Source organism: Myodes glareolus, chromosome 18, assembly GCF_982192425.1.
Source record: "Myodes glareolus chromosome 18, mMyoGla1.1, whole genome shotgun sequence".
NCBI classification, from domain to species: domain Eukaryota; kingdom Metazoa; phylum Chordata; class Mammalia; order Rodentia; family Cricetidae; genus Myodes; species Myodes glareolus.
The window spans coordinates 66,449,795-66,470,123 of record NC_142043.1 but is presented as its reverse complement, the minus strand read 5'-3'; the positions used below and the strand labels follow the sequence as shown (position 1 = coordinate 66,470,123).

The following is a 20,329-nucleotide window of genomic DNA, read 5'->3' as shown; positions in this document are numbered from 1 at the left end:
ACCGAGAGGGAGAACGTGCTGTGGTGATGCACACCTGAGGCTCCAGCACTCCAGAGGTGGAGGCAGGAGGATCAGGAGTTCAAGGTCATCCTTGACTATGAAGTGAGTTTTAGAGCACCTGGGCTGTGTGGGTCCCTGTCTCAAAACAAACAAGCAAGCAAACAAACCCAAGCACCAGATCAAGCTTCCTGGCCTTGTGACTCCTGCGTATTAAGAATGATTCAATGGGGCTGCCGTGGTGGCGCACACCTTTTATCCCAGCACTCTAGAGACACAGGCAGGCAGATCTCTGTGAGTTTGAGGCCAGCTGATCTAAATACAGAGTTCCAGGACAGAAACCTTATCTCAAAAAACCACCACCAACAACAACAAAAAGAACGCTTCGATGGAATTTTCTTCAATCTTTGCCATACCACTGGGTCATCTCCCCAGCCCAAGTCTCCCTTTCTTGTACTTTAAAATTTTGCACACTCTTAGCCCTTGGAGAGTGGACAAGTCACTGCGACTCTGGACACGTGAGTTGCAGGAGGGCCTTCCACAGCCCTGTGTGAGTGGCTGCTGTGTCTAAATGCCCAGCAAGATGGGGCTGACGTCCACCACGGCCGCAGGTGGCAGGAGTGTACAAATGGCGCTCCCCGCACTCATGTCCTGCACAACAGGAAACAAAGAACAGACAAGATGTGGGACTGAACCAAACCTCCTGCCTAGGAGCCCAATGCCTCCATGGCCTTTCTTCTAAAGGTTCTGGAGCCTTCCCAAATAGTGTCACCAGCTGGGGACCAAGTGTCCACTCACAGGAGTAGAACATTTCACATTCAAACCACAACAGACCTGTTCTTTAGTTCTTTACAAATTCAGAGATTCAGCTTCTACCTGAATAACTCCCGTCAGGAAAGTTGTGGCTGCCACCACACTCAAGGATCTGTTGTAGTTTTCGTAGAAGGTCGGGAGAGAAAAGTCATCCTTGACGAAAGTTCCCATGATCAGGTGGCCATTGTTGAATGGTCTCTCCTTCAGAACGTTGATCATCAGAGCACTCATGAGGAAGAAGGGGCCTGTGAAGGAAGTGTGGGAAACAGATTGCAAGCTCAGAAAAAACTGAATCATTATTATTGTTGTTGCTTAATAAATCATCCTTGAAAAGTAGGAAAAAGCAGGGACGAGAATTGGGGCTTCACAGGTTTGGTGGTTCAGGAGTTTCACCTCTTTGTAACATGGGCATAGAGGCTGGGATACAAGCACAAGCTGGCTGGAAGTTCCTGTTAGGCTTAGCCACTGTGCCTGCACCTAGAGACAAGTTGAAGAGGATGGCGCCAGGCATGGTGGCATACACCCTTAACCTCAGGACTTCTGAACTATGCTGGAACTGTAAAGACTATGGAGAGAGACTTAGAGAAAGACTGATGTACTTTGCACTATAGGACAGATGTGGGTTTTGGGAGCCAGGGGTTAAGACACTATGCTTTGGCCTCAAATGCTCCCTAAAAGCTCATATGTTGAAGTCTTGGTGTTCATGCTACTGGAAATGAATGAAGTAGGTCCTTGAGGACATGCCCTTGAGGAGTAACTCTTGTCCGCTGCCCCATATGTGTGTGTCTATGTGTGTGCATTCATAGGTGTGTAAATATGTATAATCATGAGCATGTATGTACATGTATGTAAATGTATATGCATGTGTATGTGTGCATGCATGAATGTGTCTATATTTGTGTGTGTGAATGTGTCTGTGTTTGTGTGTGCATGTGTCTGTTTGTGTGTCTGTGTGTATGCACATGTGTCTTGTGGGCATACCTGTGTGCGCGTATATGTATGTGTGTGGGTGCATGTGTGCATGCATACAAAGATGTGTCTGTGTATTCATGTCTGTGTCTGCAGGTATGTGTGCATGTGTGTCTGTGTGTGTATATGTGCATATGTGTCCCTGTGTGTGAATGTGCCTGTGTCTGTGTGCATGAGCCAATATAAACCGTTCCTGTTTAAGCCCATGTTCCCAAGCATTTCTTTATGGTGACTGAAAGCTAACTGGCACTGGTTGCTAAGCAACAAGTAGATAACTGACATATCATCGAGCTCCTGTGGTTCCGGCATTGAACTCACCGATGGACATCTGATGGCACGATCCAAATATCACATAAATGACTGAAGAGCAGAAGGCAGCATAAGTGACATTGAGGGGCGGAATCAGTTGCCTTGTCAGCAAACCGAGTGTCAGACCTGAAAAGCAAAATAACTTAATTAAGCAAAGACAGTAGCTTGGCTTTAAAAATTATCTTAAACTGGGCAGTGGAGGCGCACGCCTTTAATCCCAGCACTGGGGAGGCAGAGGCAGGCGGATCTCTGTGAGTTTGAGGCCAGCCTGGTCTACAGAACAAGTTCTAGGAGAACCAGAGCTGTTATTCAAAGAAACTCGAGAAACCAGAAAAAATACCTTCAAACAAAATGGCTATGAATGCTTAGCCTATATGTAAATAGCTCTATGAATGCTTAGCCTCTATGCATTGCAAAAAGTAAAAACTATGCTTAAATTAGCTTATACTAAATAGGGAATTTATTATGAGGACATGAAGGACAGCTAAGCTTCATGAGAAACTAGGGTCAAAAGGCCACTTCCCTCATTCTTGTTGTCCCAGGATTTCACAATACTCTGCCTCTGGTCCCAGGATGGGCCTAAACTAGGGATGTATTCTTATATATATTTCCTGGTCCACAGACATACAAATTCTTCAAGATTTTACATACTTTCCATGAAAACTCCTGAGGCATATTACTGAGCATATACTGGCAAACTTTGCCAGGTGGATATGGTCAGTAAAGACGTGGGGGGTCCAGGGTAGGTGTAGTCACTGAACACTTCCCTAGTGTGCTCATAGTCACTGAACACTTCCCTAGTGTGCTCAGGGCCCTAAGTCAGCCTCCAGCATGACCACGTGGAAACCATGGCTCGTGGGAGCCAAGGGTAAGGAAACCCAGCCTCTTCACAGTGATCGTCACATCTGGTCTTCGGAGATGGGCTAACAGTAGAACCTCAGTGCTACCGAAAGTATTGGTGTGGTAAAAAGTGAGCCCTGTTAGCACAGTCCCTCTGCAGGGAGCCTGAGATGCCTTGGTTTGGGGCTTCTCTGAACACAGGGACTCCTCAGACGTGGTTTGTCACTTTGGGGGGTCCTAGAAACGACTAGGGACTAGGGACTAGTCCCTAGGGACTGTTAAGGCAGTGGCTGGCTCCAGGAGCCCAGTGTCCAGAAACAGAGGAACAGATAATAAAACTGTGGCACAGCTATAGGGAGCCCCTGGTCATCGAGAGTGAAGTTGTGTCGTCTGCAGGAAAATGGAGGCCATCAGAGGACGTGAACTATTTGTGTCTCAGAAACACAGATATGGGATGTCTACTATCACGTGTGGTTCCTAGGCGTTATATAGGCACGTGAAATCATGACTGTACATATAACATGTAAGTACAGTAAAACCGTCTAGGAGAACAAGGGGACTAAGAGGCAGAAAGGGAGGAGGATGAAGAGATGTGCGGTCATGTTCAATGCACAGTATATACTTAAATCAAAGGTCTGTGTAACATACTACCACATATAATCAATATACACAATGAAAAAAAAGAGAAAATGGAAATTTCTTTAAACACATAGCTAACAAAAATCAGTTGTGGAACCTTAATAAATTCAACATATTCTCTCTCTCTCTCTCTCTCTCTCTCTCTCTCTCTCTCTCCCTCTCTCTCTCTCTCTCTGTATGTGTGTGTTAAAAAAAAAAGGTTTAAAAAAAAGGGGGTGTGTGAAATGGCTCAGGGCATAAAATCAAGCCTTAATCAAGCCTTAAGACCTGAATTTGATTTCCGGGACCCATGCCATGGTGGAATGTGAGAACAGACCCCCTTCAGCCATCCCTTGACCTCTACATACACACAATAAATAAATGTTAAGAAAGTAAAAAAAAAAAAAATAGTTGTGCCTGGTAGTACAGACCTTTAATTCCAGCACTATGGAGACAGAAGCAGGTAGATCTCTGTGAGACAGAGGCCAGCCTACATTATGAAACTGTCACAAAAATAAACAGACAAAAGAGTTACTGATTCCTATTTGGAGTTGAGATTTTGTTTGTTTCTCGATAAATTCTCAAGTAGGCGTGCCCCCACCTTTCGGTGCTGGGATTGCTGGTGTGCTCTACCTACAGCCCAGTGAGACCTTGTGGTCTCCCATCTGAGCTGGTAATTGGGTAGCAGCTGCGGTGTGTCACCTGTGGAGGGACAGGGGCCCTGTTCCCTAGCGCTCATCTTTTCCTAAGGAAAATTAACACCTCCTGAGATCTGCTGCCATCAAGAGTGTGAAACCACCCAGGGGCAGAAAATGACCAGGAGTGAGGATAGCAAATCCTGTGGGAAGTGCTCATGGGGCTCAACTCAATCAGATCTTTTGGAACCACGGGGAGGGGGTACAGACCTGGGGGTTAAAGGGAGAAATGGTGCCAGTAAGAACCGCTCCTGGCTCCTGTGTTTCCCTTCCGTTCACCCAGCACAACTGCTTGCTCCTGGGAGTCGTTGAGGTCTAGGAGATCAGCTTTGGTAAGAAGGCTGTGGATTGCCCTTACCTTGGGGAACTTGAACAAGACCAACACTTAAACCAGCAAGTAAGTCTCCAAGCAGCCAGTCCTTGAATCGATACAAACACATCCACTCTAGGAAGGGAAAGACCGTGAGCACGCACCGTAGGAACTTGTGCCACGAGCAGCTGGGAGGAAGAAGAACAGAGACTCGGTTAGGTTCTCAGAGAGAATCCCCGGCCAAGTAAAGACACTGGGTGCAGCCCTCATTCCCTTGTAGTGCAGTTTCTCATCAGCATGGCTGACATTTTAACATATTGGACCAAAGTAGTCTTTGTTGTGAGACTGGCTGTCCTAGGTGTTTCAGGATGGTTAGCATCCCTGGCTTCTATCACGAGATGTCAGCAGTCTTGCCTCCCCTGGCTTAGAGAACCAAGGATATTGAGAAATATCCCCAGAGGACAAAACTACCAGCGAGAACCTGCAAGGTTGTAAGAACTGAGATTCACATGTTCGGTATAGAGCCAGTTTTGTGTTTTTATTGACTGTTTAGAGAGATTAAAACTTCAAACTTATCTATTTCTTGTTTTTTTTTTAACTTTTTTTTTGGGGTGGGGGTTGTTTTTTGAGACAGGGTTTCTCTGTGTAGCTTTGGCTGCCCTGAAACTCACTGTAGACCATACCAGCCTCGAACTCATAGAGATCCATACCTGCCTCTGCCTCCTGAGTGCTGGGATTAAAGACTTCTAGTAGAGAAGGAACTAGTTTCACTGTCTCTTCATAAGTACAGTGTTTGGGGGGGGGGGGGCTGGAGAGATGGCTCAGTGGTTAAGGACACTTGTTGCTTTTCCAGAAGACCTGGCTTAAGTTCCCAGCACCCACATCATTGTCCATAATCACCTGTAACTCCAGCCTCAAGGCAATCTAATCCCTGTGCTGGCACTGCACACTCGGTGCACCCACGTACATGCAGGCCAAACACCCATACAAATTCAAAAGACAAAACAAACCATTTTGTTGTTGTTAAGAGATCAATGGGTGGTAGAGATAGTTAACACCTTAGTTTTCATGTTTTTGTTGTTGTTGTTTTTTCAAGACAGGGTTTCTCTGTGTAGCCCTGGCTGTCCTGGAACTCACTCGGGAGACCAGGCTGACCTCAAACTCACAGAGATCCACCTGCTTCTGTCTCCTGAGTGCTGAGATTAAAGGTGTATGTCACCACCACTTGGCAGCTTTCATATTTATTTACTTGTATGTATGTATGTATGTATGTATGTTAAGTATGTATGTATATTAAGAATGTATGCATGTATGTATGAATGGATGGATGGATGTGGGGCATATGTATGTGGAGCTCAGAGGACAACTTTTAGGAGTCAATTCTTCTTCTACTACGTGAGTCCCTGGCACTGAACTCTGGGAGGTTGTGCATGGCAGGCTAGGCAAGCGCTCTACTTGGTAGCAGGTGCCTTCACCCTTGGAGCCATCCTGCTGTGGTTAACACCATCATATTATTCTCACACAGAAAAATCTAACCAAACATCAACTGTCAGGATTTGCCTGGGACATCTAGACAGTTACAGAAATGGAGTTGCGTACTTGAAGAGTTAGCCATTTAAAGAAAAGACTGCACATTTTAAAGGCTATATTATCTGTGGGTCTCCAGCAGGAGCAGTTCTGTTCCCCTGGAGGCATGTGAACTGTGTCTGGAGATCCTTAGGACTGGCATCCAGGAACACAGCTAAATAATCTACAATTGACAGGACATTTCTCTGCCAGAAAGAAATTGGGGAGTGGGTGACTAGGGATGTGGCTCAGCTGGCAGAGTGCTTGCCTAGCATGCACAGAGCCCTGAGCTGTCTCCAGCATCACACAGATCAGCGGTGGTATATGTGTTGCATGTCTATAATCTCAATAATCATGAGGTGGAGGCAGAAGAATAAGTTCCACATCATCTTTGGGTACACAGAGACTTTGACACTAACCTGGATGACACAACCTGTCTTAAGGAAGGAAGGAAGGAAGGAAGGAAGGAAGGAAGGAAGGAAGGAAGGAAGGAAGGAAGGAAGGAAGGAGCATTGTCAGCCATGATGGCACACTTTAATTCTAGCACTCTGCAGACAGAGGCTGGGAGATCTCTGTGAGTTCAAAGCCAGACTGGTCTACAAAGGGAGTCTCAGCCAGAGTCACACAGTAAGAGTCTGTCTCAAAACACCAACCAACCAACAAATAAAAAAATACAGCACCACCACTACCACCAAAACAGAAACAAATTCAAGCTCCAGAATGTTAGCGTGAAAAGCTGAGTCCAGTGGCACATACCTGCAGTCCCAGCTACTGTGGAGGCGGAGACAGAAGGATCACCGGAGCCCATGAACCAGCCTGGAAAGCATGGTGGCACCCTAACCCAAAACAAAAGCAAAATGTCAGTGTTGCGGAGACCGAGTAACCCTACAGCAGCTTGAGGTCATCTAAAGCAGTACTTCTCAACCTTTCTAACGCTGCAACCCTTTAATACAGCTCCTCATGTTGTGGTGACTGCCCAACCCTAAAATTATTTTCATTGCTACTTCATAACTGTAATTTTGCTATTGTTATTTGTATTGTAGATATCTGTGTTTTTCAATGGTCTTAGGTAACCCCTGTGAAAGGGTCATTTGACCCCCAACGGTATGACAGTCCACAGGTTGAAAACCACCACTGTAGAGGAAGGTAACAGTCTATTGGTGAGTAAAGCCAGCTTGACTTTAAACTGATTTTTGTCATTTACACTTTGGCACAGATTGGCAGTAGACTAGATGGTTTTCTTCATGTACATGTTGGACTAGATAACAGATTTAACTATAACAACAAATATAACTTTACCATGTGGACCACTAAAGTGTGCACTCAGAAAAGAGACAATTTTATGTATTTAAACATTTTTAGATTTATTTATTTTACGTATATGAGTGTTTTACCTGTGTGTCTGTGTACTATGTGCATGCAGTGTTCAAGGATGTCAGAAGAGGGCGCTAGATCCCCTGGAACTGGAATTGTGGATGGTTAGGAACCACCAGGTGGTTGATGGGAATTGAACTTGGGTCCTCTGCAAGAATAACAAGTGATCTTAACTGCTGAGCCGTCGTCTGCCCAGCCCTGATCCCATGTATCTTGTCTTGCATGACCCTAAGCATCTTTAAGGTACATGATGCCAGATAAGTAGGAATGGCTTCTCCAAAGTCAGTGTCACAAACATGAGCAGAGTTGGGGCAGAAAGTCATGTCTCCTGACACCTAGCTCAGTGTTCTAGTCCCTCTACAGACTCAGAGCCCCCTGCTGACAGATGCTCCTCCATCCTGCTTCAGGAGCGAGGCCACTGGTTTTGGAGGAAGGTTGAGCTGTTATTTCCATGTGGGTCGCTGGGTTCGGGGTAGGCGTACAATCCTAATCAGATGGAATGATCTGGTGTGCCTGGGAACCCAGAACATGGTGCTGGGACAACCTGTGCCACCACCTGGCGCAGTGTTCCCTCCCAGACACGTGCTGGCTGAAGACCACTAACCCTGTAGAGTCGGCATCGGGGAAAACTGAAGTGGGTAAGGAATGAAGATGGTCTGAGCTACACAGAGCCAAGAAGGGAGATGGCTCAGTGAACAACAGGAGCTGACGGGGGAGATGGAAGGCATTTAGAGAGAAAGTCTGATTAAGTGAGAAATGTGGGCTCGGGGCGTGGCGCAATATGAAGGCCTGAATCTGAGTTCCCAGGACCAGGGTGAAAACCAGACACATAGTTTAAGAGCTTGTAATCCCAATGACTCTCCAGGGAGATGCGGCGTGGAGACAGGATCCTCAGAAACTGAACAGCCAGCCTGCCTGGCATACGCAGCAGAAAACAGCAAAGACAGTATCTCTTATGCGGGGGAAGGTAAGGACCAACCCAGGGTTGTTATCTGACTTCCACACATGGGTATATATGCACCCACCCGCAAGGAATGTGTGTGGCCTGGTGGCACACATTTGTGTCCCTAGCACTTGGGAAGTAGAGACTCAGAAGATCAGTGGTTCAAGGTCATCCTTGGCTACACAGTAAATCTGAGGATGGCCTGAGCTGTATGTGGCCAAATGAAAGAGTGAGGAGCACAGGAGTTGGAAAGAAAGCACAGGGCGTTTTGACGTGAAAGGGGCATAGGTAGTTGCTAATCAAGAGAAAGAAAATGAGGGAAGAGATAAGATGTGTTTCTGCAGAAAGGAAGAGATGCAGTTGATAGATTATTTTATTTACTAAAAATGTTCCTCAAGACCAGAAAACCAAAACCACTTATATAGTGTTTACTATTTCCTAGACATAAAAAAAAAACAAACACCACCACTAACATATCCTTTAACTCCTCCTTATAGATCCGAAGCAGGTGCCATCATCAGCCCCACTATACAGAGGAGAGGCGGCACGGGAAAGGGGGTGGGGCTAGATAAGTTACCAACATCCACACAGCTGGGCACCCTGAGATCAGAACCACGCTTTCAGTGCCCTGCTGGCCTAGATTTCTGGTTAAAATTCAGAAGAGGCCAGAACTGTGTTTTAGAAGTGGGAATGTGAAGAGAAGAGAAAGAAAAATGTGAACAATAAAAGAAAAGATTTTAAAAATAGAAGCTGAGACTCAGAATATCTATAAAAGCCCACGGGAGAAGCTGAAAATATGGGTCAGAGGTTAAGAGCATGGAACACTCTTGTAGAGGACCAGAGTTCAGATCACGTGGCTCACAACTGCCTGTAGCTCCAACTCCAGGGGATCTAGCGCCCCCTTCTGACCCTCAGGGACACCTGCACACACGGCATCCATGTATACAGATACATACCTATAAATAAAACAGATACACACACAGCATGCAACATTTTTTGCAGACAGGGTCTCATGATGTAGCCTGGCAGGCAGGGGATTAGGGGCAGATAAGGCCGGATGTGGGGGGGGCAACTGGAGCGGTGAGAGTTATCATCCCTCATGAAGCAGCTCACACGGGATTCCCAACCTCGGTTAGTGTACCCTGGGGGTCTCAGGCAGCATTGGAGGTGAATGTGAATTTGGGGCTAAAAGAGTCGTTATTTCCACTAACTTCAGGCCTAAATATCATATTTCCTTCAATTATGTTTTGTTTGTTTGTTTTGAGACAACTTGCTCTGTAGCTATTGTAGACATTGTATATGGAATTTAGGCTGACCTCTCATGACAACCCTTCTGCCGCAGGCTCCCTGGGGTTACAGGCATGTGCCACCGTGACAGGAGTAATGACACCGTGACATGCCAGTTAGGAGTATTGATTGTAAACTGAAGTAGAAGCCCCAGAACTGAATGTTATAGCCAGAACATTACTATTGTGATAGATATCCTTTTTTGGCGATAGATATCTTCAAATCTTATTTACATTCCTTACTTCCTTGAAACTATGGTAGTTACTAGGCACATGCACACACACACACACACACACACACACACACACACATACATATATAGACTAAAGGCTGGGATTAAAGGTGTGCGCCACCATCTGGCTCACTAGATTTTAATAAAACTGTTTTCATTATAATTGTATCTACTTTATACATTAATAAGTTATTGGGCAGAGAGATGATTTCATCAGTTAAGAGTTTGTGCTATTCTTGCAGAGGACCTGCGCTCAGCTCCCAGCATCCACATCAGTGGTTCACGACCATGTGTAACTCTGGTTCCAGGAGATCTGACATCTCTCCCCTCTTCAGTCGCATGCACAGACCCACATACATATACACATAATTAAGAATGAAAAACAAACAAACAAAAACAGAAAAAAATGCCACAAGCCTTTAATCCCAGCACCTGGGAGGCAGAAGCAAGAGGATCTCTGTGAGTTTGAGGCCAGTCTGGTCTACAATGAAAATTCCAAAATAGCCGAGACTGTCACGCGGAGAGATCCTGTCTTGAAAAAACAAATAAAATTAAATTAAAACTATTCTTACTGAGACCTTTCTCTACTTCTTTCTTTCTTTCCTTCCTCCCTCCCTCCCTCCCTCCCTCCCTCCTATCCTTCCTTCTTTTGGTTTTTCAAGACGGGGATTCTCTGTAGCTTTGGAATCTGTACTTGAACTTGCTCTGTAGACCAGGATGGTCTCAAACTCACAGAGATCCACCTGCCTCTGCCTTCCAAGTGCTGAGATTAAAAGCATGTGCCACCACCGCCTGGTGCTGAGAATGGGAAAGTAACATTCTCTTCAACAGCCCATGCTGTTAAAGAGGAATATCAATACATTAAAGAATAAAGTTGGACTCTGACTTTACACAAGGTACTAAAAACTAGAAATAGATCAAAGACTTAAAAGTGAACACTGAGAAGCGTAGTGGCTCAGGCCTGTTAATCTCAGCTACTTGGGATGCAGGGGCAGGAAGATTCCAAGTTCAAAGCCAGCCTAGGCTATCGATAGAGTTCAAGACCAATCTGGGAAACTTAACAAGACCTTGTTTCAAAGTAAAAAGTAAGAAGAGAGTTGGATATAGCTCAGCGGTGGAGCCCTTGCCTCATGAGTGGGAGGCCCCAGGTTCAACCTTTAGCTGAAAGAGAGAAAAAAACCTAAAGTATAAAATTCTTAGGCTAAAACATAGATTGAATTTTTATCAAAGTAAAATCTTTTTTTAAAATTTATTTATTTATTATGTATACAGCATTCCTTCTATGGCCAGAAGAGGGCACCAGACCTCATTACAGATGGTTGTGAGCCACCATATGGTTGCTGGGAATTGAACTCAGGACCTTTGGAAGAGCAGGCAATGCTCTTAGCCTCTGAGCCATCTCTCCAGCCCCTCAAAGTAAAATCTTTTCAGAGCTGGAGACGGGGCTCAGTGCCTAAGAGCACTGGCTGCTCTTCTTGAGGTCCAGGGTTCAGTTCCCAGCACTGTCATGGCGGCTCACAGCTCTCCTTAATTGTAGTTCCAGGGCATCTGCAGTCACGTGTGCACACCCACATACAGACACAAACAACTACACATAATTAAACATAATAATTTTTTTTCTTGTTTGTTTTTTGAGACATGATTTCTCTGTGTAGTGCTGGCTGTCCTGGGACTCACTCTGTAGACCAGGCTGACCTAGACCTCACAGAGATCTGCCTGTCTGTGACTCCCCAAGATAAATATTTTTAAAAGACTTTAATGGAGAAAAATAACAACTTAAAGAGTTAAAAAAATACAAATCATCAGAAAAGAACTAAATATTTTAAAAAATCCCCCAACTCAGCCAGATAGGTGTGGCCCATAAGCACTTGGGAGGCAGAGGCAGGTGCACCTCTGTGAGTTCAAGGACAGCCCGGTCTACAGAGCGAGTTCTAGGATAGCCAAAGCTACTAAAGAGACCCTGTCTCAAAAACAAAACAAAACAATCCTCCAACTCAATGATTAAAAAAAGAAAAATGACTTGGTGTTGGAAAGGGGGAAAGAAATGAGACATTTTTGTCTCTGAAGATACAAGAATGACCAATAAACACAGGAAAAACTTGCTCATATCTTCATGAGAAAGACATGGGACAGGATACAAAAAAGCAAACAGCACAAAAAGCCACCACTTCATACCTGCTAAGATGGGTATAATTCAAAAGATGGAAAGGAAATTTTGGAGAGTGCATAAAATTAGAATCCTTGCACATCTCCATCAGGAATGTAGAACAGTGCCTGCATTGTAGAAACTAATATACCAGTTCCTCCAAAGGTAATGAGTGATATAAATATGCCTGTAATCCTAGCATTCAGTAGGCTGAGGCAGGAGAATGGTGAGTCTCAGGCCAGCCAGGACTAATAGTGAGACCCCATCTCAGAAAAAAAAAAAAGGGGGGTAGAGAGCCAGCTCGCCTGGCAAAGGGCCTGCTGTGCAAACATGAGGATGGCATTCAGATTCTCAGCATGTGGAAGATGAAAGAGCCAGCCGGGCAATGTAGCCTGAAATCTGCAGCTCGGGCAGTGGAAACCAAAGGGTCCCTGCAGCTCACGGCTCAGTCAGCCTAGCTTAATCCAAGAGCTCCTGGTTCAGCGAGAGACCCTGCCCAGGAACTCCCAGTTCAGCGAGAGACCCTGTCTCAAAACTTAAGGTGAGAAGTGAGAGAGAGGGATGCTTGACATCAGTCTCTGGCTTCTGTGTGTTTGTGCACACACATATGTGCACAACCACATGGACATGTGTACACACACAACCGCATATAGAACTGTCACATGACCTGGGAATTCTACCCCTAGACAGGGTCCTGAGAGGATTAAAAACAGTGATTGAAACAGATCTGTGCCAACATTCACAGTAACGTTATTCTCAGAGGCCAAAATATGGAAATAACCCAAGTATCTATTAACAAATGGATGGATAGACAAAGTGTATACAAAACACAATGGATGATTACTCTGCCATAGAAGAAAGGAAGTGTGCTGGCCCTTGCTATAATGTGGGTGGGCCTTGAAAGTGTGATATTAAATGAAACAAGAGAGATGCAGAAAGACAAATGCTGTGTGACTCTGCTTGAATCACAAGGGGCAGGTTCATAGCTCCATCTTGAAGAGGCAGACTTGCAGGGACAGAAGTAGGGGTGGGGGGAGAGGCGGGGAGTCATTGCTCAATGAGTACAGAGTGTCTGTTTGAGGTGATGAAAAAGTTTCACAAATCAACTGTGGTGGTAGTTGCACAATAACAATTATGCCACGAAATCCCATACTTAAAAATGGTCAAAACAGAGCCCGGTGGTGGTGGCGCATACCTTGAATCCTAGCACTTAGGAAGCAGAGGCAGGTGGGTCTCTATGAGTTCAAGGCCAGCCTGGTTTACAGAGCAAGTTACAGGATAGCCAGGGCATACTATATATATTTTACTATAATAAACACACACACACACACACATATAAAATGACACTCTGAGGACACAAATCTATGACAGAGTGCTTGCCTAGCACATGTTAAACTGTGGGTTCAAGGCCCAGTACTGGGGACAAAAAGCAAAAGAGCTGGGAGCAGCGGCGCGCGCCTATAGAGCTGGGAGTGACGGTGCGGGTGCGCGCCTATAGAGCTGGGAGTGGCGGTGCGGGTGCGCGCCTATAGAGCTGGGAGTGGCGGTGCGCACCTACAGACCTAGCACTGGGGGCGTGGAAACAGAGGCTCAGGACTTCAGGCTAGGCTGGACTACACAGAGAGTACGAGGCCCTGTCTTGAAAAAGAAAAAAAACAAAACAAAACAAAATTACTGAAAGAAAAGATTGTGATGTGTCCTTTCACTCGGTCAGTTTGCTGAGAGGTTCGCAGCACAGGAACAGGGTCAGAACCCCTAGCTAGTCGGGGGAGGCAGAGGCAGTGTGTCCTCTCTGTAACTGTTGCTTAGTCCGTCAGAGCTGTCTTTCTGGAAGACTGCTCGTGGTGGTTGCTGTTTTCTCACAGCTGTTTAGCGTGGGGTGGAGTGGGGAACAGCTCTGTAGCGCCATTTCTCTCCTTCCACCAAGTGGGTCCCAGGAATAGAACTCAAGTCCTCAGGCTTCACAGCAAGCACCTTTTACCCACTGAGCCATTTTGCCTGCCCTGATCAAACAATGTGTTTATTAGACATCATCCCGAGACACTGTGGGAGGTCTTTGTGCCTACAGAGGCTGGACTGTGGCTAGTCTTGCACAAAGATTCAAGAGCTAAGAGCTTGGGTCCAAAGGAGGCAATGTTTGGAAGTAACACATAGTGAGACCTTGGCTATGGGAGCTGCTCCCTCATGCCTGGATCTAGCTCTTGGGGGGCCGAGTTAGCACCTGGAGAGCAGGTTTTATAAAGTGAGGCTGCTCCATGCCTTGACCACTTGGCAGCTTCCCTTTCCACTTCTCAGCTACACTGTGACACAGCAGGGTGTCCTCACCAGGACTGTTTGGACCCACTGGCTATCGAACCATGAGCCAAACAAACTTTTTATGTATAAGTTACTCAGCCTTGAGCCTTTGGTTATAGTAGAATACCAGAAAACCGGTTCAAAGACAGTGCCAGAGAAGTTTATAATCAGAGGACCCTGCAAGACATATACAGGCACACAGACACACACACAGATACCCACCAACAGACAGACAGACAGACACAGAGATGCCCACAGACACAGAAACGCCCACAGACAGACAGACAGACAGACAGACAGACAGACACACACACACACACACACACACAGCCAACAACAACAGAAAACATCACACAGCAAACAGCACAGTTCTGACAACAGGCATCCAGAGAAAGGAGAGAGAGAGATAGAAGTGGGCCTCAGAGGAGTCTGGTTAGAGTTGGCTCCTGCCTAGCTTGGCGGCCACTGAGAGGGAGAGTACACGCACTGGCACTGGACGTGGTGTTTGAAGGTGGTGATGTTGATGTCCAAGTTCCCGGAAGAGGGAGCCTTCCTCTTGTGCTCCTGCTGGAAGTTCTCCTCGTTGTACACATTTCGCTTGACATCGTATGCGAAGGGAATTTGCCTGTATCTGCTGCCCAGACTCTGGATGCTCCTCTCTGTCTGCATTCTTCCTGGGTGAGCTGGAAGACGTGAGATGAAAACGGTGTCAGGGCTGATGAGACCAGACGGCTCAGCGGCAGAAGGTGCTGCCGGCAAGCCCGATGGCCTGGTGACCTGTGTGTGGTCCTGGGGTCACATGACAGGAGAGTCTCTGTCCCTGCAAACTGTTCTCTGACCTCACATACAACCTGCAGCAACACATGCCACTCCCACCACCAGATAAATCAGTGTAACACAAAATATTTAGGGCTAGGTGCTTATTAATCTCAGCACCTGGCATGCAGAGACAGAAGGATTTCCCTGAGTTTGAGGACAGCCTGGTCTATATAGCAAGTTCTAAACCAGCCAGGACTACATAGGGAGACCCTATCTTAAAAGATAAGTACATTTTTAGAAATTTAAATCATAAGTTACATTTGCACTGCAGTTTGATAAGACCCTTTCTTCATGTTGTATAATTTTACACTCAAAATTATTCTGTCACCTACTCAAAGGACATGTTATTCTCATGTTCAGAATGGACAAGGTGTCCAGTGTGGTAGCCCGATCTGTAGTCCCAGCACTGTAGACACAGGGGCAGAAGGACCACGAGGTTGAGATCATCCTGGGCCACATACACAAGAGCCTATCAGAGCAATTGGACACAAAACCCCAAATGAGAACACAGCTCAGAAATTTAGGCAACTTCAGTGTTTACTGCTTACTTACTGTGTGTAGCGGCATGTGTGCACTCAGGTGTGTGTGTGGCCACACATGTGTGCAGGTGTGTGTGAGGGGCTATCTTTGTTCTCACTATGTAGCTCTGCACTGGGAAGATGCTGATATTTTCCTCACAACCGCCAGATTCGTCTTTTCTGACAGGTGTAGGAGGCCCCTCAGCACACCACAATGATTCAGTCACAGCCACAGTTCAGGCCCTGTCTGTAAAACAGATATCAAGTCTTAAAACCACGTAACCTAGGGCCACATTGATGGCCCCTGAGAAGGTGAGTTGAGACTCAACTCAAGTCGGGGAAGAGGAATAGCTGTTTCCAGGACAGGACTGGACACAATTAGAGATGATATGAGGGAAAGAATTCAAAAGATCTGAGTCCGTGTCTGCTTTACACCGAGGGGGAGGGGTAAAGGTATCCTAGAGGAGCCAGTGAGCTGACTGCTGGGGAAGGCACCTGCCACCAAGCCTGACCTGAGCTGGATCCCTGGACCCATGTGGTGGAAGGAGAGAACCAATTCCCACGGTTGTGTCCTGACCTGCACTCGGCAGTGTGGCCTGCGTGCGTGAGCATACGCACAAAATAAACAGACTTAACTGTTTCTAGAGGGAGCTGGGTGCGGTGGCACATGCCTGTAGTCTCAGCACTTGGCATACAGAGGCAGGAGGATCAAGGGTTCAAGACCAGCCTCTGTTACGTAGCAAGTTTGAGGTCAGCCTGGGCTATATGAGAGCTTATTTCAAAATAAACAAACAAGGCCACATGCCAAATAAAAGTCATTTCAAGAGGGTCCTGGAGGTCTGACTTGTCCTGGATCTCCTAGGCTCTGGAGTCAGAACAGGAGTCATGTACATATGGGATATACTTAAGGAGACAGACTGAGTCAGAGATGCTGCCTTGAGCATACTGAGCCATCGGCTAATAAATTTACTACTCAAACCTAACTTTTATAAGGTAAAATTTTAAATACAGTTTCCAGTCCATTAGCTACATTCCACATGCTCAACAGTGGCTCACACATAGCTCACACATGGTTCACACGCTGCTCATACACAGCCAGTGACTTCCTACCAGTGCAGATATAACACTTTCTGTCAGTAGGAGAAGCTGTTTTGAGCAGGACTGGAGAAAGAGAGGTCAAGGCAAAAGCACCAGTAAGAGACCCTCTGTGTCATACTGATCTAGGGACAGGTTAGTAAGTCATTTAGAATAAGTTGGAAAGAAAGAAACCAACTGACCAAGCAAACAAAACCATGGAGCCCCAGTGGAGAGACAGGTGGAGCACTGCCTGTGATGTCTGATCCTATGTCTCCCTGAAACATCAAAGGGAAACACATGACTTCCTTATTGTCAGTTTCTTTACAAGTTTCAGCAATGGCTCCAACTCCATGACTTTGTATATGCGTTTGTGTGCATGCATGTTTGTGGTGTTTGTGCTTGTGTATGCATGTGTGTGGTATACGTGTGGTGTGTTTGTGTGTATGCATGCATGTGTGTAGTGTATGTGAGTATGTGTGGAGGCCAGGAGTCTATGCGCTCCGTCTTTTTTTTTTTTGGTAAAGATTTCTTTATTCTATTTTTACTTTACTTTTACATGTACATATGTTCACTGTGTATGCTGGTGTCCTCTGACGCAGAAGAGAGTGTCAGATCCCCAGGAATTAGAGTTATAGCTGGTTGTGAGTCACCATATGAATTCTGGGAATTGAACCCAGGTCCTCTGCAAGAGCCTCTTAACCATTGAGCCTGATCTCAGCCCCCCTCCACCTTATTTTTGAGACAGGGTCTCTTACTCAACAGGAGTGCACCGATTCTGCCAGACAGGGTGGTCATAAACTCCCTGTTCCTTCCCCTCTCCAGCTCTGGGTGTCTGAGCTCAGGCCCTCAGATTTTCTCGGCAAGTACTTTCCTGATGGAACCATCTCCCCAGCCCTTCCATTGCTTTTAGCTTTCATAAAAACCCCAGCAACGTCTCACACACCAACAGGACCCTTTCTGCACACGTTGGGATGTGCAGAACTCTATTGACATGTAGGCTACACCGAGCAAGACTTCCTGAATCACAATTTCTGGGGCAGCACCTTTAATCCCAGCACTCGAAAGACAGAAGCAGGCAGATCTCTGAGTTCCAGGTCAGCCATAGTAAGACCTTGTTTTAGCCAGAGAGAGAGACAGCAGCAGCAGCATGATTCTGATATAGGGTGGTATAATCTAAACTAAGCTAGTTATCTTTCCCAGTTTTGGCTTTTTAATTTTTAATTTTAATATTTGAGACAGGATCTCATGTAGTCTAACTGGTCTTGAACTCCAAGTCCTTCTGCCCCATCTATCAAATGCTGAGATTACAGGTATACGCTGCCATTCATGCTTTAATTCCTTTTTTTTTCTTCCTGAACTGGGAATGCACCTGAGGGCCTCACATGCTAGGGTGCTCTACCCTGAGCCGTAGTCCTAGCCTTTAATTATCTTTAATCAAGCTCTAATTGCTAAATTTAGAATACTATTAAAATACAAGCGCTTTAACCCAGCTCTTTCAAAACTTCCACTGCCCTTATTCATCTGTCTTATCCGTCCACCCAGTCACTGATTGATTCAAAGAATCTCCATTTGAAATATTTAAATGCAAAAAGTGACATGATATATAAAATTTTGACCCAACAGAAAAGAAACCCTGAAAGTTAAGGTGCAAGAATATCTTTCACCTGATACAGTCATCTTTTATTTGTTTCCTATAACCATTAGGCAAAATTCACTTCCAATTTTTAAAAATAGCACGTGTAATTCCCAACCAAAACCTACTTGTTGTCTGTGCCCTTCTGTTTTGATGGAGAATGTACAGTGGACACGGCAAAGGTGTTCACAAATAGCGTTGTCTAGTGTCAGGAGATAATTGAAGGTGACAGCAGCCCTCCAGCTGCTGATCACAGGTCACGTAAAACACGGACACCTTCCTTTAGGGTCATACAGTGTGTTTTACATATGTGAAACACGGACACCTTCCTTTAGGGTCATACAGTGTGTTACCAAGGGGGTGTGGGCTGAATGGAGAAGGTTTCATGGGCGGACCCAATATATAATCTATAAATAGGGATTTGACTGGAAGACAGACAGGGAGTGGGGGGTGGGGATGAAATGGGAGGCGCAGAGATGGAGTGCAGGGTTCAGCCAGAGGGAACGAAATGAACGAAAGGTTTGAAAGGATAAGGAGCCTGGGCTGAGGCCTGATGGGGACACTGATCCGGTGCAAGTGTGGTGAAGCCCACAAACCGGTTCTCTCAGCTTTTAACAATACGGAGAGTTTTGGAAGGACCCAACCTGCAAAACCCACTGTCTCTAGTCACTGTTTCACGCGGCCTTTCGATAGGAGAGAGAAGTTCCAGGGACTACCGCCTTTCTTTCTTTCTTTCTTTCTTTCATTCATTCATTCATTCATTCACCCACTCGTTGCGCAAATCATTCAAAGGGTGCCGGGGACCTTCCGGGGCTGCAGGTGACCCAAACAGCCCAGCCCTGGGACGCGTCGCGGTCCCCGGGGTCCCGGGCTGCAGTCAGTGCTCCCGATCGCTCCCGACCGAGGCTTACCTGGTTCCCGGTGGCAGGCGGGAGCGCTGATGCTGGGTCAGAATCGGCTCCAGCCTGGCGGGCGGCGGCGCTGCGGACGCGGAGGCCGGCAGTTCCCGAGCCGTTGCTGCAGAACCCGCCGGCGTTCCGGCTGTGCGGGTGACGTCTGGGGCGAGGAGAAGGGTACCTGGCTGCCCTCCACACCCCTGGGCCATGGGAACCCTCTGGATCGTCTAGAAATAGCCACGAGAATCGGAGGTCCTTTTCCTCCGTCTCCGGGTAACAAACACAGGCATGCGTTGGTCATGGCGGGGTGGATGTGGGTAGGGGTGGCTTGAATTTACTCCGTTCACATTTATTACTAGCTTTTACAGAAGATTCCACTAGGTGGGAATGTAGGGAAGGATTTCTCGGGTAGGCATGGGAGCCAGGGCCCAAGTAAGGTCAACGGACTTGCCTAAAAGCGAGACTATTACCCTGTTCCCAATACTCCTAGAGGCATGAGATAAGCCTTAAAATTTCTCTAACTTTAGATTCTTAAGATTCTCCAAAGTTTCCTTTAAATTTCTACATTTTGGATGACTCTAAAGGGCAGGAGTCAGTTTCAAACTCCAGTAACAGGTTTGAGGTGTTTGACATATGATCTCATAATGGGGCTGGCCTCTAATTACTCACTACATTGCAGAGGCTGGTCTTGAACTGCTGATCCTTCCAAACGCTGGGATCACAGGCTGTATAATGCGTGTGTAAAACATATAAACATTGCATATATGCATACACATATTATATTCATGAGAATGTGTGTGTGTGTAAGAGGAGACCTTCCTGAAATGGAATGACTTTCCTACTAATAATTTATGTAGTTACATATATGTGTGTGTATGTATACATATTTCTCTTTCCCTTCCAATGCGGGGATGGAACCCAGGCCCTTGCAAATGCTAGGCTGGCCTCCAGCCTGACAGCGCACATTCTTGATGTCTATTCTGACCTTGGCC

The 20,329-nt window shown here is 46.2% G+C and overlaps 2 protein-coding genes across 9 annotated transcripts in view; one reads left to right on the top strand and one right to left on the bottom strand.

The window, feature by feature from the left end:
- Slc26a8 (solute carrier family 26 member 8) overlaps positions 1 to 19,483 on the bottom strand; it is a 46,866-nt gene extending 27,383 nt beyond the window's left edge. For 4 of the 8 annotated variants that reach the window (XM_085679862.2, XM_085679863.2, XM_085679864.2 and 1 more), the window contains exons 1-5: positions 19,353 to 19,483; positions 14,882 to 15,077; positions 4,600 to 4,739; positions 2,098 to 2,214; positions 874 to 1,055 (exon numbers count right to left, since the gene is read on the bottom strand). In XM_085679862.2, coding sequence (XP_085535988.1) covers positions 874 to 1,055; positions 2,098 to 2,214; positions 4,600 to 4,739; positions 14,882 to 15,063 — 621 coding nt within the window. In that variant the 5' untranslated portion in view covers positions 15,064 to 15,077; positions 19,353 to 19,483. Of the gene's footprint in view, positions 1 to 873; positions 1,056 to 2,097; positions 2,215 to 4,599; positions 4,740 to 14,881; positions 15,078 to 15,765; positions 15,979 to 19,352 lie in introns of all 8 variants that reach the window. The other 4 variants (XM_048451203.3, XM_085679866.2, XM_085679867.2 and 1 more) reach the window with 2 other exon arrangements.
- A 15-nt stretch (positions 19,484 to 19,498) lies between these two features.
- Positions 19,499 to 20,329, top strand: part of Mapk14 (mitogen-activated protein kinase 14) — a 63,123-nt gene continuing 62,292 nt past the window's right edge. Inside the window, exon 1 of the mRNA XM_048451211.3 lies at positions 19,499 to 19,610. The gene's annotated coding sequence lies outside the window, so the exon portion shown is untranslated. The remainder of the gene's footprint in view (positions 19,611 to 20,329) is intronic.